Here is a 22,736-nt window from a genome sequence, read left to right on the forward strand (position 1 = left end):
TCCATCAAAAGAGGACTTACGACTATCACCACTATCCAGGGAAACCACCCGATGATAGGTCAATTATAGAAACTGTCTAACGGTGTTCATGGTTATGAAGCAAGTGACAATTGTGGGCTTCTCTAAAGATTTTGAAGCAACACTACGAGTAGTGTGAAGAACAGTTTAACATGTTCAATATACTCATTTTCGTAAACTACAGAAAATAATCATGCTAATTACGACCTACTTTACCGAAATTGTCTTCGTCTTTATTGAATGGACTTCAGCTTAAGAAATGATAAAAACCAGAATTAATTTAGCACCATTTCATTCAAGTGGATGATAGCTTTAAGGCTATAACCCCAAGCCTAGATAATTTAAATCAAAAGACTAGAGGGCTAGTATGGGTGGTTGGTTTTGCACTTTTCACCAATCGAAATAATAAAACCCACCATTCAGTAGCAGAATATTGCAGAAGAAGATAAAATGTTTTCTTATTAATGTCTGGTTTCCTAGTGGGTGGGACAGTTTTGAAATGTATAAAGCAAAGCAATCATGAGGAATGTTGCACTTTGATTGCATCAGGATGATTTTTCCTTTACTGAATGGCAGAGGCAGCAACCAATATCATCTACTTTTGTGTAGAGAATGGTGGGTATAGGGATTAGAGAAAGGCACATAAAGAGGTAGGTCTCTTCCATCTGTTTGACCAAAAGTAACAGACAACTGCTGAATACAATCAAAACCTTTTGCTCTACATTGAATTAATCACAGAGTTACAAATGGTTTCTGAAGCAATATTATTCACCTCTTCACATATATGATAACTCAACTTCAAACTCCCAGGAAAAAAAGAAAGGAGAAAAGGAACCAGGCAAGCCAGATGAGATCCAAGATGAGGTTAGAAGGGATCCCTCATGATAGGGCTTTGTTAAAAGAATGAAAAGATCAAGCTAACAAAACTAGGATGGTAAAACCAGTGCTTTCTACTCTAGTATACAAAGAATGGCCTCTATACATTTTTTGGGTTGTAAACTGAAATCTCGGCAGGGCTTTTCTATGGAACATATTATATACAAATGGGAGTTGCATACTTTCCAAATTTCTACCAGCATCCCTGGTGCAACCACATTCTATGGCTTTCCTGGTAGTTTAAGCTTGTGTGTATGATTCTGACAGCATCATCAACATGGATGATCCAGAAGCTCTTTGAGAAGCATGGAACATTATTCTCGACGACAACAGGAGTCTAATTCCATGGCAATGGCCTGGTTTTCACTTCACTCGTCCATTGCTTCGTGTCGCTGATGGGGATCAGGTCCATCAAGGTCAAGCAAGTGCTTGAGTCTCCTCTCCACCTCCATGCTTTGTAGTTGTAGTTCTTCAAGAACCATAGATTCAGCTTCTTTGCATGATTGCTTATCTTTGAAAGCAAGGGTCCACCTCCCATCAATCAGACTCTTTGTCTTCAACTTTCTGGAGTCTGACTTTGTGGGTTCCAAGAAGGGTAGAGACGATGGGCGTATACGTAAATGTAACCACTTTGAATGCTTATCATCTACTCTAGGCTGTCAAAAAGCACATCCAGCAAGTTAGAACTGTAATAAGCTGCCAGCTGTAAAACATTTACCTAGAAACAACACAAAATGTAGCAAATTACTAGATTCTGAAATTTGAAAACAAATGCATCTCTCTTACTTTCATTGATTTAATAGGCGTCTTTTTAAGGAGAATTTATCAGAGCTTACAATTCATTTGGTCTGTAAAATTTTTGACAAGTTGCTTGAGCTGGTGAGCCATTTGCCACCACAGTTCTAAATCAAAGATGGAAAAAAAAAAAAAATAACATAAACAGTTAACCGATTTAAATGATCCTCCAAAATAATCATACTTTACTGGGACTATCATTTAAATAAAACACAAATGTCACCAACAAATTTCGAATCACCATATCTTAGAGTCCAAGATTATAACAGCTGGTCAAATAAAAACAGGACCCACTTTGTACCAGGAAACTAAGGAATTGAGCTATTGACTTTGAATAAGAGAAGAAATAAGTTAACAATTAAGATAAGTTTGCTGCAAACTCTTGCCTTTAATAGACAGATATGAGAAAGAACTCATTGAGACTTCCTGTCCTCCTGAACAACGTTATCAGCAATGCAAACAGCATGACCATAATCAAAAGATAAGGTAGAGAAATTTTAGAGGAGCTATGTGCCCCTGTAACTAATAGACCTCTAGAGCTAACAAAACCAAACATGTGAGGTACATACATTTGACCCAGCCAGTGGTGCAGCAACACGAACCACCCCATGTAACTGCTTCAGGGGTAACTCTTCAACCAGAAAGACCCAACCAGAAGTTCCCCATGAAGTTGCCAAAAAGCAAAAATGACGCTCCTTTCCTCTTTCAAATGCAATTCTACAACGTATTGCATCAGCTGCAAGCATAAGCAACACGTTACATTCATCTAAGTAAAAATAACTATCGCTAAGTCTTTAGAAAAACATAAAAGCAAACTCATTTCCTCAGACAAGGATACCTATAATTACTTCTGTGCCAGGTTTAGGAACTGAACCTTCTAAACCAGCACGTTTTGCTCGAGAAGTCACGGGGCAATCTGTTGAAGGAGTTATAGGTGGCTGGTCAGGCAAAGTTTCTCCACTAGCAAACACCTGAAGTTGATGACAGAGTACAAACACCTGAACATGGACAACAGTAAGAATATGACAGTGCGGACTTCTTTCTACTGCAGAGCTTTTTTGTACAGGACAATTGCAAATCATGATACAAACTCTATAGACTTTGCAATACATGCACACCAATCACGTGCATCCCAAGCTTCAATACACAAATTTAACCTATTTAACATGCATAAAAGTTTCAAATTCATACAAATTACATACATCTCAACTTTTCTCACCTCCTAAAATGTTGCAATATGTATCTCATATACCACCTTTTTAACAATCATAAAGATACCACTGGTAACATTTAAGCACCTCACCCCACACATTGTAGCTTAGCCTAAAATCGTCTTTATTCGATTTGTCAAAAAAGGAACCATATGACAGCAATTGATTTCCCACAAAACATTCTATATCTCTTTGCACTCCCAAGAAGATCTGTGAAAAGTGTTGCAAAGTATGTGTTGAAGAGCAAAGATGGAAGAGTCTCATATGACCCTCACAATAAGAAGTCTTACAGAGCCACAATTATTATGGAAAGAGGTCTCGCAGAAGAGTTTCAGTTTAAAGGAGTTTTTGTTATGTTAGTCTTCTATTTATGTTGTGTTATTTAACTATGCTAGGACTTATCTTTAAGTGTTAGAGTTTGGGTATAATTGGGACAAGGGTAGTTTAATTGTAATTGGACTCTGTTACTTTCCTTTATTATGAATAGGGGCTCATGTACTCTGATTACAATAAGTCAATGAAGTTTTTATCTTTTCCATAAATTCAACAATATGAACTACTAAGTTCAGATGGCATACTCTAATTTTTTCTCACTCTAAATTAAAGCATGTTCATCAATTTTTTTTTTATAAAGGTGAATATTTATATAAAAACAAGAAAAATACAAAAGTTATAAGAGCAAATTCCTAACAACAAGAGATTGTAGGTTTGCTCCAGTCCTGGCATGCACATCAGCTGCCGAATTTGCAGATTTTGGAATGAAAGCATGTTCATCAATAACAAGCAAGAAAAAAGAACTACTAAGAATCAACCAAAATTGACAAGCAACTATGTAGCATAGTAATTTTTCTCTCGAATGTTTATCATTTAAATACAATGAAGAAATATTTGATCTGAGTAAAATACTAGGATTTCTTTGGAGAATGGCAAAGTTTATTTTCTTAAAGCATTTCTAGCTAGCTAAGGGGTTATTTTAGTTTGATCAAGTCAAAGTAAGACCAAGCAATCTATTTCCAAGTAGTTAACAAAGAATAAACACCAGTAGCTGATTTTTTTTTTTTTTTGAGAGCCTAGCTGATGTTAACCTTCACAATCTCGTACATTCTTTCCCCAGCAGCAAATGATGATTCACCTGGAAAAGTTTGAAAAGTAATCTTAATGACCAAGCATGTCAAAGTCTAGTTCATTGAAGGTTTCGCAAAGAATCAGAGTGCATACAAAGTACTGTCCTTACCTGCCACTTGACTAGCTCCTGACTGCAACAGTATGCTCTTTGAATCATTTTTAGGTGAAGATGCCTCAAATGCTACATATAACACATTAAGGCGATTTACACCAGAAAAACTGTCAAATCAAACTTTGGCAAAAAAGTAGGCAAGTTCCAGAGAAATACCTTTTTTGCACTTCTTCCATTCATCAGTAAGGCCTGTGATTAAGAAATCACACCAGATTCCTCTGGTTTCTCTCAAGAGTGCAGATGAGCATTTTACATATGAATCCTGTCATCAAGACGCTTAGCACCGTCATGTTTCTCCCCAAAAATACTGCTTATGAATCAAACAAGGTGAAAGAAATTCACCATTCATACAAACATATCAGCTCATAGCTATACTTACTTTGAGTAATTTAAGATGACGATTGTTGAATTCTCCTTCACTGTACGGAAGAAGTTGGCGTAACAGCCAAGCGCCATCCAGTAATGTCTCTGCAGCTATGTCAGACCTACGAAAGAGACTGACCAATGCATCAAGCACCTACAATGGAAGATTCCACAACCATATTACAGCTTACATCTTCCAATTACTAAAACAAGATTCAACAATATGTCAGGAAAAAAGAGACCTGATATCTATGAACTTGAGGACTTATTCCAAGTTCCTCACACAATTTTGATAACCCATACTGATCCTGAAAATGGAAATACGAAATAAGATGGTTAGACCAGTAACCTTATCTTCCAGATAATGAATCCCATAACAAAATACATAAACCACAGTACGTCCATGGATCATTTGGAAATTGGATACATTATATGTGCTTAAGATGGTTTGAGGTCCTCCATGGAAGCTGACTGAAGCAGCTACTCAAAGAAGAAGGAAATATTTTCCATGTGTAATAAATTTCCAGTGTAAAGTGTACAACTGAATCATCAAGCCGCAATATTAATTCAATAGCTAAAATCAGTAGCAGCACCTTAGCTCAACCATAGACACATGCTGAGAGAGAGAGAGAGACAGATAAAGAGTAAATGGAGATTACTTTGAGCTTTTGCAGGTATCCATCAAGTTCACCACTGATACCATCCTTCATCAAACTGTTTTCCGATGAAAAGAGCTGTTCTTCACCTGAGCCCTCTCCCACCAAAGCTTGCTGTACACACAAAAAGAGAAGAACATCTCTCAGTTTAATAATGCAGATGATGAATCTCAAAGATTCAAGGATAAGATAATTCATGATATACTAATATCTATGATCGTTTCTTAACAGAATTTTCTTCTTCAATATTGGCCAAACACACATCACCCAAGATGCCCACCAGTTAGCTTTGAAGTGAAGATCTCGGTTATTGGCACTCCTCTCCCACTGGAGATGAGGCTCCTGCGGGTGCCAGGAGCCTCGTTTCAAATGAATCCTCTTTTCTCGTCACAAAAAAGAAAAAGGAGTGAAGATCTCACATTAAGTAACCACACAATGTGGGCAACTGAGGCAAGTGATCAATCCACAATCCTCTACACTCCCAAGTTCAGCAACAAACAAGAAATAAACACTTCAGCTGCTCTAAACTACCAAGAATCTAAAATATACATACATACAGATCAGCTAAAATTGCATTTAAAACAGCTAGTGACACCAACCAGCAAGAGCTTTTTATGTTGTTTTCTTTGGGGAAGAATTCCAAGTGCATCCAGCATTGATTCATCCAGTTCTACAAGTTCCAAAGCACTCATAAATAAAGACAACAAGCGGCAAGAGAATTCCACTAACAAAATGCAATATTTTGGTAAATTATTGACCTTTGGTTTGCAACAATGTGGCCAGCATACTCAAAGAACCTGAAACTTGTATGCAATCTCCACTAACAATATATGATAGCAAAACATCCCTACAAAAATATCATGCTGTTAGAACCATAAAATTTGTTCCAGGATAGTATTACTATGGAACAAAAGGACTAATACCCAACTGAAGAAAGAGAATTCAAGTACAGAAACATGAGACACAATTGCAGTGATCAAGTACTTACCCCCAGGAATGGAACATAATGAAAGTTAAAAATCATAAAAACAAGTAAAATATGCTCATTTAACACTTAGCAACTAAATGATTGCAGAGCACAAGTAGAAGTTCATACCAAAGTTAACTAAACACATCCTTTCTGATTAATGAGAAGAATAACTAAATGCATCCTGTCTGATTAATGAGAAGAATAAATAAACGCATCCTTTCTGATTAATAAGAAGAAACCAGAGAAAGTTATGAAAATAACATATATAGGATGTGGGTAAGTACTATAGTAAGATGCCTCGTATGAAACAGCCTATTATCAATTCACACAGCATGAGGGGCATACCATCGGGAACCCAGAGCTAAATATAATCTAAATAAACAACCCAACTGTTGGGACCCCAAACAAAATTTCAGTCGGCTGCTAACACCCAGAACTCCATTGGACCTCCTCCTTCCCAATCTTCCAATCTTCAGTGCCTCACTAGACTTCGAGGGTCTAGAGCCTTCCAAATGTCATTATCTCATCCTCTCCATCCCTTACGTCTCTTATTCCCTCTGTTGTCAGCATGTAACTAACTGTCTCTTAAGGACAGGACTGGTTTTGCCAGGTGGAGCTTCCTCAATGGGCTCCTGAACCCCTTTCACACTTTCTCCAACTTCTTTCGTCTTTTACCCCTCCTGCTGTAGACTTGAGTTACGGCAGGTCTATCATTAACCCCCCCCCCCCCCCCCCCCCCCCCCCCCCCCGGCTCTCTCTCCTTCTCTCCTTTCAGTGCCACCTTATCCTCAAGGTGGAAGGAAGGAAATTGGGATTAGATAGTATCATAAGTTGCCCATGTTGCTTCAAAATCCGGAAGTCCTTCCAGTGGACCAATACCTCGAAGTCCCTATCAGTAAGTTGTTGAGTATTGACGATTTGAGTGGTTGAACAGAGAGTCATCTGTTAAACGTGCTGGCTGGCAATGGCTAGCAGGAAAGTGGGTCACCTACTGATTTTTTTAGCTGGCTCACGTGGCAGACTGAGTGGATTCTAGTGTATGCTGGTAGGTCTAGTCGGTAGGCTACTTCTCCAATCTTTTCCAACATTTTATAGGGTCCATAGAATCTAGGACTGAGTTTTTCACTCAGTTTGCAAGCCAAAGACTTCAGAAGATAGGGCAGCAGTTTCAGATAGACTAAGTTACCGTCCTGAAATTGAACCTCTCAGCACTTGCCATCAGCATAGGTCTTCATTCTTGACTGGGCTTTGTCTAAATTGGTATTAAGTTCCAGCAGAATTTTATCTTGTTCCTGTAGCTGCTGATTGACTTCATCCACCAGAGATGTGGAATCAGAATATCTTAAAAGGGAAGGTGGGTCCCTTCCGTATAGAGCCCTGAATAGTGTCATCCCCACTGCTCAGTGATAAGTCGTATTGCACCAAAACTCAGCCCAAGGGGTCCATTTGGGCCAGGTCTTAGGATATTTTCCCTCAAAACAACATAGATAGGTTGCCAAACATCGGTTCACTGCTCAGTTTGTCCGTCTGTTTGAGGATGATAGGTGGAGCTCATCCAGAGTTGGTGCCCTAGTGCTTGAATCTTCCCAGAAATAGCTAATAAACACCCAGTCCCTAACGAACACAATCGACTGTGGAACCCACCCCATGTAACCATATGATTTCCTTGACAAACAAGTCAGCTACTTATTTTGCAATGTATAGATGGCTGAGGAATAGGAAATGGCAGTACTTAGTTAATCTGTCAACGACAACCAAAAGAATTATTTCAAAGCCATGAGCCTAGGGGAGCCCACCTAAGAAATCGAATGATATGTCTTCCCAATCCTAGATAAGGACAGGAAGTGGTCGGAGCAACCTTGTCGGTATTAGGGCATTGTATTTGTTTATTTGGCAAACTTCAAATCTTCGCACGTCTCTTTAAGATTGGTCCAATGTACCACACTGGCAATCTTCTTATAGGTGCAAAAGCATCCCAAATGGCCTCCAAAGGGGTTGAATAGAACTCCTTGAGTAGTTTTGGAATGCATGCTGCAGAAGGGGGCAGCACTAGGCGGTTCTTGAACATTAAACAGCCTTTACTGTGCTGATGGTTGGAGCTGTCTGCCAACAACTCCTGTTGTATCTTTCTAAGGTCGTCGTCTTGTTGTATCTCTTATTCTAATTCCTTTAACCCCATGAAACACACAAAAGAGAATAGTAGAAATGTCTAGGGATGGCTTGTACTGTATTCGAAGTCGAATCCCATTAGCTTGGTCACCCACTTTTGCTGCTCTTCACACATCAATGGTCCATTAGGAAACGTGAACTTCTTGATTAGTTTTGACAATGAAGCACCTCCCCGTAAGATAGTGCCTCCATTTTTGGAGACGATGGCCATTAGCTCCATTTCATAGACTGATTTTAATCGAGCTCTCTCTAATAATGCTTGGCTTAAATAAGCTAAAAGTCTCCCTTCTTGCATGAATACTGCACCAATTCCCTTCCCAAATGCATCGATCTCTAACTTGAATAGTTTAGAGAAATCCGGCATGGCTAAAACAGGCAGTATGGCCATGGCCTTTTTTAATTTGTCAAATGTTGTCTGAGCCTCCTCATCCCATCGGAAGGCTTCTTTCTTGAGTAATCTTGTGAAGGGTTCCACATCTTACCATAACCTTCCACAAACCAACAATAATAACTAGTAAGCCCAAGGAATCCTCGGAGCCTTTCACAGCCTAGGGAGCTCCCCACCTAAGCATTCCCTTGACATTGGAAGGGTCAACCCAGACACCCTTGTCTGAAATTAAATGTCCCAGGTATTCTAACTATTGCTTGCAAAAAGAGCACTTCTTGTGGTCAACAACTAGGTGATTGTCTCCTAGTATTTGGAGGGCTAACATCAAATGGACTAAGTGGGTGACAAAATCAAAACTATAAATCAAAATGTCATCAAAACTAGTATGAACTTACACAAGTGTGGCTGAAAAACCGATTCATCAAGGTTTGAAACATTGAGGGGGCATTAGTGAAGTCAAATGGTATCACCAAGAACTCATAATGCCCATCATGAGTTCGGAAAGATGTCTTATATGTGTCCTCTTCCTTCACCTGATTTGGTGATACATTGATGTCAAGTCCAACTTGGTAAACACCTCGGCACCCCCCAATTCATCCAAGAGCTCTTCGATGGTTGGGATAGGGAATTTGTCAGGTATTGTAATCTTGTTTGAGGGCCCTATAATCAACACAAAAAAAGTCATCCCTTGTCTTTCTTTTAACCAATAGCACTGGACTAGAAAAGGTGCTACTATCGGGTCTTATAATTCCAGCCGACAACATCTCCCTCATAATCTGCTCTATTTCAGTATTTTGATAGAATGGTATCTATAGGGTCAAATACTTGGAGGTTGTTTGCCTGCCTTTGAGGGTATGGAATGATCAGATGAACATGTTGGTGGTAGCCCTTTTGGGGTTTCAAACACTTGTGTGCACTTAGTGATCAGTCCAGCCATCTCTAGGGAAACCTCCTCTATGAGTACCTCGTCCACCTCCGTAATCCCATTATATTCTCATAGGCAAACTTGTCCCTCATACTCAAGAATTATGGTCACCACTTTCAGAGATAACTCTACCTTAGCTAGAGTAGGCCCTCCTTGAAACTTTACCCTTCTCCCATTGACTTCGAATGTCATTGAGAGATTCCTCCAATTAAGACGAACATCACCTAGAAGTTGAAGCCATGCCACCCCCAAGATTACTTTAGCATTCTTCATGGCAAAAAGAAAAAAAATGTTGCTAGATTCTTGGTCCCTGAATTTCAATCTCAAGGTCGAGGCACAGTCCTCCTTGGATACAATACCCATCAGCCATGGTGACTCCGAAGGGTCTGCTACGCCCCACCGAGAGGTCCAACTCTTGGACTAGTGATGAGTTGACAAAGTTATGGGAGGCATCATTGTCAATTAGGACCACCACCTCCGGAGCTTGCCAAGTAAACCCCGAAGCTTAAGGGTGTTGCCCGTGGTTACTCCTCCGCGCAAGGCATTCATCAACATCATGACAAGATGCTGAGTGAGATTCTACTCCTCTTTTGTTCCCGCATTGTTCGTCTCTTGCAGCTCATGCTCTTCTTCTTCCAAGACGATCATCACATTCGTCTGTCGAAGCCGCCATTGATGGAAAGGAGAGTATTTCTCGTCTCAGTGAAAACAAAGACCTCGTTCCCTCTTTTCTTGAGCTTCCATCTTGAAAAGCATATTCTCGTTTCCTCGCCGTCACTGAAGGAGGATCCGGCATTGCTCTCTACCACAGCGCCATAGTCAAGATTGGAGAGGGTGGAACCCTGTTGGATTCCACGATGGGGGTGATCCAGGACGATGATGTTTCGATCATCCCTGTGATCCTCCCTGCAACATGGGCCTGGGCCCATGCCACTTACTCTCCATTGCTTGATCCAACACTGAGTGGCACTTGTCATTTCGGTGGGCCGTTTCCATGAGTCCAAGGAGCTAGTTAGGCTGGTTCACGTGTAACTCAGCTTGGGCATCTTCCTTCAACCCATTTAAAAAAGCTCCCATCAATAACTCGCTAATCGCTTCCACTAAAGGGGCCAACAGCAACTTGAACTTCTCTCAGTACTCCGTCATGGAACCTTCTTGTCAAAGAGCGACAAGGACCTCGTATAAACTCCCCATCTATGACGGTTTTAAGAGGTGGTGAATCGTATATCTCAACTGCAACCAGTTCTCCATTGGTGTGCATCGTTCTATCGTCTAGAACATATTCAACACCTTGCCCTCCAAGCAAATCACCGTTGTCGGGATCTTTTCGTCTTCCTCAACTCCATTCAAGGTGAAATATCGGTTGACGCAATACAGCCACCTGTACAGGTCCTCTCCTGAGAATATTAGCAAGTCTAACCTTCACCCTTTTTCTGCATTTTTCGACCACATGTCCTTCCCCAATGCTTCTTCCTGCATGGTTCGCCAAGTCTCCCCTATCGGGGATTTTCCCTTCTCTGACATCTATTAACAACTCTCGAATAGCTAACATATCTAATTTCAACTCCACTCCATTCTTCAAACCCGAAACCTCCTTCTCCATTGATTCAACTCTTCTTTCCATTTTTGTCTTCACCAAGCCCAAGCTCGAACTGCTCTGATACCACAATGTTGGAACCCCAAACAAAATTTCAATTGGTTAGTAGCACCCAGAACTCAAGTGGACCTCCTTCTTCCCACAATCTTCCAATCTTTAGTGCCTCACTAGATTTCGAGGGTCTAGAGCCTCCCAGATGTCCTCCCCTCATCCTCTCCAACCCCTACATCTCTTATTCCCTCTGTTCTCTACCCGTAACTAACTGTCTCTTAAAGGATAGTACTGGTGTTGCAAGGAGGAGCTTCCTCAATAGGCTCTTGAGCCCCTTTCATACTCTCTCCAACTTATTTTCCTATTTTACCCCTCTTGTTGAAGACTTGAGTTACCGAGGGTCTATCACCAACTTTTCACTTTCAGTTGGTGTGTAGAGGTGGGTAGAGGAAACAAGAAAAAAAAATTACAAGCTAGAAGAGACAGTAAGGAGCATCTTTTGTTTGCAAGAGGAAAGTCCTTAAATGAGTTTGGCGTAAGCAAAAGAATTTGCATATGCATTCTTCCATGATGGCCACAATCTATTAGAAAGTGTGATAGCCCATTTCCCACAAGGAGACAGGAATCTCATTTTCTTTTTACTTCATAAACGAGGATGAAATTTTTTTGCCTCTTGACAAATGCTTTCTTCTTTTCTCTACGAATCAAACAATTAGCTTCAGAAAGTCATGGATTGATAAACCAGTGTCTATGGAAGCCCAAATTCAGAAGTAACTTTTCTAATGTCACTTTAAAAGTCCCCTACGCTACAACCTTTTATGAGTTATTTGACACAACAAACACAGCCTACCAAGAGTCTTCATTAGAGCCTCCAGTTGACTTGATGAGATTATTGATCGAGATCTACATATCTATAAAATGAACTCGTGAAATTTAAAGATCTTTGGGTCATTTTGACATCATTTAGGTGAATCATGTGGCCTCCCTGGTTTTCCTTGCAGATGGAAAAAGCAGGACAGTTTCATTTTTCTAAGACAATTGAAAAGACAGGGTTCATTAATAAAATAACTCCCAGGGGAAAAAGCAGGACAGTATCTCATATTACTGTTTCTTCCAAAGGACAAAATCAAACTATCAGCATACAAATCTAGAGAGCCTAATTACATCATAGCACGACGGATGCAGGAATAAATCCTAGCATAAGGAAACTCCAAACTTAAATGGTAAAATTAGAGGCAAGCAAGGATTAATCCCGGTCGAGAATCAAACTTATTGAAGAACCATACCAAGAAGGAAAACTTTGTAAATATCTGAAGAAATGCTGTTATACAAACCAAATCAGTCAACAAAAACATCTATATGCTCAACAATTTCTCCCATTGTTCTGTGAAGTATTTACAAAAGTTACCTCAAGGTAAAATGATCAGCAAATTGATCATGTTTTGAAAAGAAACCTTCCCGGTGAATCTGAGATGTTGAGGAATTTGGAATGGTGATACTTAAACTTGCTCTATTTGCTTGCATAGCAGTATCATGATGGTCCCATTGGTTGTCATGAGGGAGACCATTACCAGATATGAAACCATTAGGCTTGGAGTTTGCAGTCAGTATGAAGACCTCTAGTGGACAGAAAAGAGCAGCAGCAATGCAACTAGCCAAATCCTTTATTTTAACAATTCGCAATATACAACAAAGTAAATATAGTGAAGTAGTGGGGAAAATTTGTGTCTCCTGCAATAGCAAACTCAAATTGTTAGGTACAAAAAATGTTCTTTATCTCACATTCATATAAAAGACAAATTGTTGAAAATGTGAAAGTTCAAGAAAAGGTAACTCATTACATCACTTGAATCTGTCTTCAAAGCAGGCACAAGCAAAGGGAATATTAAAAGTTGCAATAAGTTATCTGTTATCAGCCTTCCAAGATTGGGAACTCCAGAAGAGATAATATCACTGAAATAGTACAGAGCATCTTCAATCTCATCTACAGCAGAATAAATTGTAGCTGGGTCAACAGGGCTTGTGTTCCTGTTTCAATGGCAAATGACCATGAGAAGGTCAACAAAGCATATCTACAAACATTTTCAAAAAAAAAACCGTTTAAGCTGTGTTATAGCACATATATTAACAATTTCACCCAGCACTCCCACTCTAACACCATTTTCTTACTTTCTCGCTTTAGTGACCAATCCATCCAAGTTAAGGCACTGCTTCCTGAAATATACAACCAAATTTGAAAAGTAATCTGCCAAAGGTGTGCTTGTAACATATCTGTTGACACACTCGTCTCCAACTGAAAAATAAAATTCAGATAGATGTAAAAAGATATTAGGAAAAGGTCAGAATAATCAAAAGAAAGAGAATGCACATACCATGGTAAACATTGAGAGTCAAAGCACGCACAGCAATGCGGACCATGTTCTCATCATGGAAAGCAAATCGTATAGCTTCAGCATACAATGGAAAGGAAACTATTTCATCCTGCAAGCAGAAGCAGAATTGCAGATGTGAAAAAATAAAACTAAATAAAACAGATAAACATGCTCAAATCTTCAACCTTAAACCAATTTTCACATTAAGTCAATACTATTAGTTGAATAGGCTTTACAGAAGCAGGTTCCGAGCTGTCAACAAGACACAATAAAAGTGGGAGATGCCTATGTAGTTCTTATCCCAGATAGAACAAGAAACTCTGGATCTGAATTTTGCCCAATGAAGGATGCATATTATGATAATAGAAAATTTATTAACCATTTGCATTTAAGCAGGTAAGGAAAATATGCTTGAAACACGAACAAATGATCTTCACGGCTTGCGTACAAGACCCATGAGTGAGGCACACAGTGAAGCAGCAAGCATGGATAGGTACATGGGCAGCACAGGCACGCATGCACACATAGGCAGCAAGGTGAGCAGCTAGTGCCAGCTGGCTGGCTAGCTAACTCGTACAAAAATTTTAATTTGAACTTGGCTGGATCCAAATGGATTTGAATTGGATATTATCTTATGGCATGTGAGATAATGCCTAGTTTAAATTTTGAATAAAGGGGCAATCCTCTTGCTTAGGTGGCAAGACCGTATTGGTCCATGTAAGATAAGGGATAAGGGATGTTTATCTTTAAATTGCTAATAAATAGACATTGTAAACAAGTTAAACCATCTTCATTTTCTTGCAAAGAAGTCCCATTTACTTTCAAAGCTCATTTCTCTTCCTTTCTAAGTTCTTTCTTCTTGATTTTAGAACCTGACTAGCCTACTTTCGTTCAAAGTAAGTTAGCCACACGCTGAGGTCCTAGGAGTGATTTCTCGCTCAATCTAGAGGTGTGACACATATGTAACAAGGGATCAAAGGGAGACTCCTAACTTGGGCAAAGAATCAACTAGAGAATTAGCTGATTTTGGGACATGAGTCCAAATACAATCAAAGGAATTTATAATATCAATGACTTCATGAAAAATTCTGCAATGATGCCACGGAGTGTCTAAAGCTGAAGAACACCCGCCCATAACAACTTTGGAGTTGCATTCAATATGGAGCTTGCTACTAAATCAATGCAGAAGAGGATGGAGCTCAACTGAAGTCGAATCAAAAGCTCCAAGGGGGGCAGAATAGGAGAGAGTGTTTTTATTGATGGCTTTGGTTCAGATCTTCAAATCTGGACTCTAGGCTCTTCAGGAACCTTTTCCTCTGCATCTTTCAATAATTTTTTGTCAGCTTCTATTATGACCTGCTTTGGTTCAAGTATCTCTATGGTCTGGAAGTTGAAAACCATTCCGAAGGTGAGGTTCTTTATTTGGGCAGCTAGTCATAAATAGATAATGACTTGTGATGAGCTGGTTCGGCGAGCACAGTGGTTCCTGATACCCTGTGCAAATTATGCAGAGTGGCTGAAATCTTCAGCTCATGTTCTTCTTCATTGCTCTTTTAGTAGGCATGTCTGGAGCTATTTACAGAAAGTTTGATATTGCTTCCTGCTTCCCTTCTTCATTGCTGGACATTATTATTTAGCAACTTTCGGTTCCTTTTTCCAAGAAGCAGCAATTCTATGGCATTTATGGAAGGAAAGAAATAGCAGAACTTTTAGGAGTGTTGCAAGCTCATTGGTGGTTTCATAGAGAAGGTAGTTCACTCCATTATGTCTTGGACTCATAATCTCTTCCCATCACACAGCAGTTGTTGTGCAGTGGAATTGGCGTGATTTTGTTCATTTTTGTGCTGTCCCTCCTCCTAAGTCGGTTCCTTAGAATGCTCCTCCAGTTAATTTTTTTCAAAATGAATTTTGGTGGGAGTTCTCTGGGTAACCTCAGTTTAGCAGGAATAGGTGGTGTTCTGTGAGGTCATTGTGGTGCAGTTGTATTTGCCTGCTCCGGTCCAATTGATCGTGCAGATGCTTTAGAGAGAGAAATTCCTCTACCTTTTGGTGCTCCAGCTCACCCACCCACCCCCCCCCCCCCCCCCACCCCCCCTCTTCATGGCGGCTTTGCTATTTTTTACGAAATCCTTCATCTCTGTTAGGGGTTTGATGTAAGGTGGGACCATGTTGTTCAATTGGCCAAGGCTGGTTTTCATGTATCTTGTCTTGTAATTGGGGGCTTTGGGGTTTGAGTTTTTCTCTCCCCTTTCCCTGTTTAATGAATTATTCTTCATTTCAAATATATATATATGAAGGCATTAAAATATCCAATCACCAGACTCAAAGAATGTTGCTCCCAACAACCTAAGGATTTTAAAATATTGGTATTATAAATCACAATATTCAAGATGATACTACAAAATAGCTAACGGCGCCAAAATTTTAAATATTGATAGGAACATATCCGGGAATCCTTTCCCAAACCAATGAATCTAAATGCATTGTTCAAAAAGTCATATGAACTGCTTTCCTTTCTCTGCAGAAGGTGAATCAACTAAATGCTATATCTAAGAAGGAAATAAACAAGGAGGCCTGAACAATACTCACATTTTGAGTCTTCACCAGCAGAGAGATTGTATTCTTGTTTAGTTTCCCACTTATAGCCCTTCAGATAACACAAAAAACATAACTCTATGAAACAACTGACAATATAATGACTGATAAGTTTAACATCAACTTAATAAAGTGTCTACATGAGTATAAGAAAACAAGGAAAACAAAAACTATTAGGTTTTAAATCACTACGTTGAAGACAATAACCAAGAAAATTTGGTACTGGTAAATTTAATTACCTTAAAAAAGATATGTAGTATGAGAGGAGCTCTTCATTTCTGAAGTCAAAGGAATATGTAATAAGGTAATTAATATGCTCATTACTGAAAATATAATCTGCATGATATAACAAAGGACAGATCATCAAAATCAACCTAGAAACTTTTAACCAATAGAAAGTAGCAGCAGCTCATACCAATACTCCTGTGCTTAGTTTAAATTGACTTACAGATGGCATGATCACTTCTTAAATTCTGAATCATAATACTCATTGTCTGCAGAAGCTGAAGTGCAACAGTCACAGTTCGACTTACTTTCAGTATACGTACAAAATCTCCCAGGATCTGCTTCTCCATAAAGAACCTATCAGAAACACAAGTCCATGAATGTATTCAAAGGTGACCAAACATAACAAAGGATTACTGGATAATTAAGAATGGCATCTTACTCAAAAAAAGCAGGATCATGCTGGTCACCATATGTTACTAACTCGGCAATCGATCTCAAAGCCTCGATAACAGAATCCTTCAGAGAAAAGATAGATTAGATATTACATGAAGACAAAATTTTGTATCATTTTGTGACACTGTCCAAAACAGAAAGTCCATTACCTTGTTGACATCATTAACCACAGTAACTTGCTGCAGCAAATCAGTTAGATATCTGCATAGAAAGGTTCAGATGAATAAGAAGCAACAACCAAGACAACAAATCTATTCCCTTGACTACCAAAAAGAAAACTACCATAAAGTAATCAGACAAAGAAACCATCAAAGGTTGCATATTTGTATTTTTATAATATTAGAGGCAGAACATGTGAAGAACCATATTGTGAGAAACTTGACTCTAAGGTCATAAACTTTTGCATATAATAATCCCACAAGCTAATAAATCTACCAAAATCAAGAATATATCTCATATAACATTTTTTTTTGTTGGAAAAGGCAACAACTTAATTAAGGCCAGAGGCCAAAGCTAACAAAGCACATCAGGAAGGAGGCCTGTCCATAACAAGAGATTGCAGGCCAACCCCCTCATTAGCAAGCTCATCTGCCTGACAGTTGGCAATTCTGTATACATGGAGCCAAAAACAATTACAACTAAGAAGAGAGGCTGAGGATTTCTTCCAACACAGTCCAATGCCTCCAAGGAGCTTTCCGCAACTTCTTGCACCAACTTATCACCAACAAAGAGTCACCCTCCACTTTAAGAGTCTCCAAAAATGAGTTGCTATAGATTTCTAGGCCCTGGAGAACCGCTTGGACTTCTGCAGTTGTTGAGACAGGTTCCCAGAGGACCTGCGAAGGAAAGGAGAATAACCCCCTCATGATTCCTGAAGAGTCCCCAATCCCCGCTGGCTCAGGGTTGCCTTTGTGGTAATTTGGTGGATTCTTTAGCTAGGGAGCGTGCATCTAGGTAACATCTTGTTGTTGTAAATACCTTTCCCATTTGATTTTGATTTGTCTTCTTTATATATTTATTTCTTTTCTTGCAATATCTTCTTTTGATGTAATTTCTCCATTCTTGGAGCTTCCTTAACAAAGTCCCATTTCTCATTGTTCTCCAAAAAAAAATATGAGATGTTGTGGGATGTTAAAATAGAGGCAGCTGACTAAGGATTTAAGAAAACCAAGTTCAAGAAAACAACCAAAATAAGTTTAGAGATGACAAAAAAACAACCAAACACCTTTTCGCCTCAATATGGAAAACAAGGATAGACTTAAATAAATAGAATCAGGATTAACTTAGTATTCATCAGCATGCTAACTATGTGCCATTGACAAAGAACCAAGTTTGGCCCATAAATTATATTCATTGGCACACTATAAACCATCTTGAAGAGTAACCAAGTTCTACATCGTCCAATAACTTATTAATATATTGGCCCTTTCAAATCTGGCCTTGACCTAATACTATGTTGGCAGATAACCTTGTGTCACAGTAACTATAGCTTAGGACCACAATACTGTATCTCAATAAACAGTATCCATGCAAAAGATTTTTATACGTAAAACCTCCCTAGCGAGGAAGAAAACCACTAGATATGCTACCCAAAATCTTCCAGTAATAGCAGGTCCACAAGGTTGTCTCTGACGATAATGCATGGACTAAAGGATATCAACATGAAGAGAAGAATAGCAGTAGAACCCGCCAAACAGGTGTAGCCTCTATGCTGGAGATACCAGAAAATGCTCCAACCAGGGCAAATGAACTTCAATACCAAAAGAATGGGTGTCCATGCAGCCAAGAGATGAGCGCCAAAGACTTTGGAAGAGCTTTTCCTTCTGTCTTCCTTTTTCTCCAAGGGGTTTTTTGCTAGGGGTCCTTCCTTCACCCCCTTCACTCCTCTGTAAGAGAGGTTTTTTTTTTTTAATAAAGTGTAATTTTATTAGCAGAAACCAAAACAAAACAGAGAGGTTATTAGTAGATGGAATGCTCCCTACACCTTCACCTACTTCTTTCAACAAGAGAGGCTATCTAAAAGGAGATCTTTCTTCTTTCTCTTTTCTCTTCTCAAGAAAAGTATTTTGTCTTTTTCCTCACCATTGTTCCCTTTATATAGGTTCAGAGACAACTTAAATCTTTCAATTATTATCTAACTTGTCCTTTTGCAACGATAAGAAACAGGCTGTTCTTGTCTTCCAAAGGTCTATATGCAGCCTCTATCTCTCCCTAATGACTAGGTGCAAAATTTTAGCTTTCTTCCCATACTAGGCGCAGCCCTGTCTTTTCTCAAGAAGCAAATGTGCTCCCAAAATAAGAAACAGTTGGTTTCTCAAGGCCCAACAACTCGAGTTCGTTCTTTCTTAATACAAAGTCAAGGATATGCACAGCAACTCATTAGAAGGGAGCACCCAATATAAGGATTTGTCCACATGACATTATGTCTTTTCAAAAAAAAGAACTCAGGTAGGTAGGGCTTCGGTAGCCAAGAATTTCTTCTTTTGGGAGTGCACCGGAGGTTATCAACTAAGCTTTCAACTCACCACATTTGCTCAGTGTACTGCATGAAAATTTAAGGTTCATCCAAATTCTACCAACATGAATTTGTAAGAAATATTAAATAATGAAAAGAATCACCAGTACTAGTCAGTAAACAATTTTTATTTTTATTGTCATCATAAGTATCTAGTGTTGTAACCTCCCCATAATCTCCGCAATGTATCAAATTTACATTGAGTGCCTAATGAAGTTTCAGTAGACAAAAGGAGCATGACTCTGACTGTCACTCTCACTCAATCTGGAACAATGTAGTTGATTTGCCAACAATATGAGTGCAGTGACATCAACTACTGGAAAACTTCAGTCTCTGCCACGGGTCACAAATAACTTAAACCTTCTCTATCAAGGCAGTAAAACAACCGTTTGATTTAGAAAAAAGAAGCTGAGCAGACCAATACAAACTTGAAGAAGGATGCAGTACACAACAAGAGCTAGTCATCCTTGGACATAAAAGAATCCCCTTGGCCTAAGTAATCGTTCTAAGTAGCTACTAATACACAAGGAACTGAGAAGAACCTCATATACGGACAGCAAACATATTGAGGTTTAACTATCTCCAAAATCTCCTGCACGGCTTAGTAGACAATCAATGATGAGCTAACTGTACCCACGCAACATCTGAGGAGCAGAAACAAAGGCTCGCTCTCTCACTATAGAGTCCTGGAAAGTGTTGTAAGTCAATTAACAGGTGCATCCCATATTCAAATCCAGTACATACATGGGATTATAACAAGGAAGCCTGCTTAGTGCTGCCATCTCCCTTATTTTTTAAACAGGTGACTTCCACATAAAGGTTCACAGTACCTTCCTTCACATGAGTCTTTTGAGACCAGAACGAGCTTTTGCCTTCAAGACCTTCGTAAGTTGTTAGCACCACCGAGTAGCAACGAAAGTATGACATACATTATAATAGCTGCAAACGGCAACAGCCAAGTGACACAATTCCTTAAGCACGATATTTGCACTGAGAGTGGTTTTCTGATACAAAACGAGCCCCTGAATCACTAGGAATACTTCCAAGTATACATGTCATCCTTGTTATTCGTCGTCCTCAGCTAAGTCCAAAAAATAATAATTTAAAGCACTCCGGTGGGAAATTAAATACGGATGATATAAGAACCCTGGAAAGGCAAACATACGCAAGTATAATGATTTGGGGAGATGAATTTGAACCATCACAAAGACAGGCGCTCGGCCTCATCAAAAGGGGCAATTTTATTTTTTCTATCAAAGAAAATCAGATTAAAACAAAGTAAAACGCACCGTAGTTGATCCAAGGAGAACCGATTTCTGGATCGCCAAAAGGGGAACCACATATTGTTTAATCACAGCTGAAAAGTAAACATGACAGGATTTCTTCTTGGAGGCGTATAATTAAATCCCCGGTGCAGTCTGCAAAAGTACGGAATTCAGCGATGCAGTAGTCAGCTATTGATTTCTCCTTCGTGCACTAAATTTATTTGAACCGCCGAAACAACAATGACGGTCTTTAAGACTGATACGTCTTTTGTTTGCATTGTCTCTTGTTCGGTCGATCGTCGGCGATTGGATCGTAAAGGGAGACGTACCGTGCCAGGCTGCCAGCTTTCGCCTCCCTGAGTTTTGATTCCTGAATCTTGTACACGCTTGAAGTGTTGGGACCGCGTCAGGCATGGGCTTGCTAACGTGATTGGAATATTCCTCAACATTGCCCACAAAGCCCACGGGTCATTACCGACTTTAGGCCGGAGGCGTATTTACTTCTCTCCTAGTGAGCCGGGTAAAAAGCCCGTGACATGACATGCACTAGATGGGCTTTTACTTTTCAAAATTTAAAATATCATTATTTTATTTTTAGCCAGAAAATATTAACTTTTTTGTAATTTCTGACGTGCAAGGGAATGTTATTTCCTTCCCTTTGTTGTGTCAATACAATGGACAATTTGTAGGTATATATACCTCTCCTTCTCTTCCTTTCTTTGGCTTCTCTCCTTTTGTCTTTTGGAGTGTCGCTATAACACTGATGATAACACTCCATGTCCTCGTCCATGGAAAAGCTATTTCCCGGTCATTTCAAATCTCCCTCCTGAATTGAACCAACTCTAGCAAATTTACTCCCTCGATCGTCATAATAGATTTTCCTAACAATCTCCTCTCCCTTCCGATGACATCCGCAATTTAGTATGGAGACTTCAAGTTGGAACCGCGTGACAATGACGATGAAAGCCAGCGAGGTTGCAATCACTCTATCGTCGCCACTACTTTCTTGGAAAGTTTTGTTGATACCTTCCATACATCAATCGAGATATAGGCCATGGACAAAGAATAAAATATCTTCTTCTACCTCACAACTTCGAATCGTGCAGATTAAGATTACTTGTGTTACAAGCCTGTAATGAGCTGGTTGTAAATTGATTAACGTGAAAGTAGGAAACGGATTGTTTCCTTGATCTTGTAATCTATTCCTTGATTTTAGGATCTAAATTGATCCTAAAATCAGTATGTAATGTATTATAAATTGCCTCCTAAACGAAAAAGAATACATCGTCGAAAAATCATTCTTTGAATCTCTGTTATTGTTTTTCGGCTCTCTCTGTTTCACATGGTATCAGAGCAGGAGAATTATCCTATCTTTTCTGTCACCGAAAGTCGAAGCTAAGTTCTCCCGTAATCGCCGAAGGAGGAAGCCGAAAAAAAAAAAAACTGTCGGAGTTGCAGAACTCAGTTTTTTTTTCTGCAACTCCGTATTTCAGCTGTCCCGAAGCCAAAGGAACCTCGCCGATGACCGATGACGATTGCTGAAGACCGAAGACGATCGCCGACGACCGTTCCACTTGCCCGTTATTGTCGCCGAGGGAAGCCAATTGCCGAAAGAGAATAGAGTTCTGTGACGACGGTCCTGTAGCCAAAATCACATCGCCGATGAGTGTCGACGAGCGCCGACGATGGCACCCCCACCCCGTTGTCACTGCCAACCACCGTCGTTGTCAAAGGAAGCCGAAGCTCCGTTGCCGCTGCCGAAGAAGACAGGTATTTTTTGAAACTTAGGAACTACTGTTCCTTTATTTTTCTACCAACCGAACTGACACCAACTGACGGGTCAATAGAATCGAACCGAACATGACTAAACCCGAACCGGACTGGACCAGCATCGAAATATAACCGAACCGGATCAGCACTGGACCGGACCAAAATTGAACCAGATCAGATCGTACCGAACCGGATCGGATTAGACAAGTCCGGACCAAAAAAAAAAAATTTAGATCGATGGCCACCACTACAGGGGCATCCATCGAACTTATCCCATCACCACAGATTATAGTCCACCAAGACAATTCTGCATTTCCAACTGGAATTATCCTCGATGAGATC

General features: G+C 39.6%; 1 protein-coding gene across 4 annotated transcripts; it reads right to left on the reverse strand.

Moving 5' to 3' along the window:
• Window positions 1–716: 716 nt before the first annotated feature.
• Window positions 717–20,955, reverse strand: LOC137936712 (protein TRANSPARENT TESTA 9-like). Of its 4 annotated transcripts, XM_068781553.1 has the most exons (22): window positions 20,649–20,955; window positions 16,994–17,045; window positions 16,831–16,907; window positions 16,612–16,745; window positions 16,403–16,499; window positions 16,158–16,215; window positions 13,569–13,677; window positions 13,366–13,489; window positions 13,038–13,224; window positions 12,605–12,927; window positions 5,915–6,003; window positions 5,756–5,826; window positions 5,160–5,270; window positions 4,743–4,808; window positions 4,517–4,654; window positions 4,294–4,399; window positions 4,135–4,206; window positions 3,986–4,032; window positions 2,528–2,687; window positions 2,259–2,425; window positions 1,731–1,796; window positions 1,466–1,550 (listed from the first exon to the last, which is right to left on the reverse strand). In XM_068781553.1, exons 1-21 carry the CDS (start codon window positions 20,699–20,701, stop codon window positions 1,734–1,736), a joined length of 2,304 nt encoding a protein of 767 aa, XP_068637654.1. In that variant the 5' UTR covers window positions 20,702–20,955; the 3' UTR covers window positions 1,466–1,550; window positions 1,731–1,733. The 4 variants fall into 4 exon arrangements, with proteins under 4 accessions (XP_068637653.1, XP_068637652.1, XP_068637655.1 ...); XM_068781552.1 differs by lacking the exon at window positions 1,731–1,796 and having other exon boundaries at window positions 717–1,550; window positions 2,564–2,687; XM_068781551.1 differs by lacking the exon at window positions 1,731–1,796 and having other exon boundaries at window positions 717–1,550.
• Window positions 20,956–22,736: the final 1,781 nt, after the last annotated feature.

Source organism: Aristolochia californica, unplaced genomic scaffold (assembly GCF_029961685.1).
Source record: "Aristolochia californica isolate CCGP_79_NKW_82.1479 unplaced genomic scaffold, dmAriCali1.0.hap1 SCAF_7, whole genome shotgun sequence".
NCBI classification, from domain to species: domain Eukaryota; kingdom Viridiplantae; phylum Streptophyta; class Magnoliopsida; order Piperales; family Aristolochiaceae; genus Aristolochia; species Aristolochia californica.

What these genes read in the sequence shown, in the direction of transcription:
- LOC137936712 (XM_068781551.1), bottom strand. Translation starts at nt 20,701, where the DNA reads ATGTGGTTCCCCTTTTGGCGATCCAGAAATCGGTTCTCCTTGGATCAA. An exon ending in GACTCTCAATGTTTACCATG is followed by an intron (nt 13,490 to 13,568) that starts GTATGTGCATTC and finishes TTTATTTTTCAG; the next exon opens with TTGGAGACGAGTGTGTCAAC. An exon ending in GCTGATCATTTTACCTTGAG is followed by an intron (nt 6,004 to 12,604) that starts GTAACTTTTGTA and finishes ATATTTTTGTAG; the next exon opens with GGATGTTTTGCTATCATATA.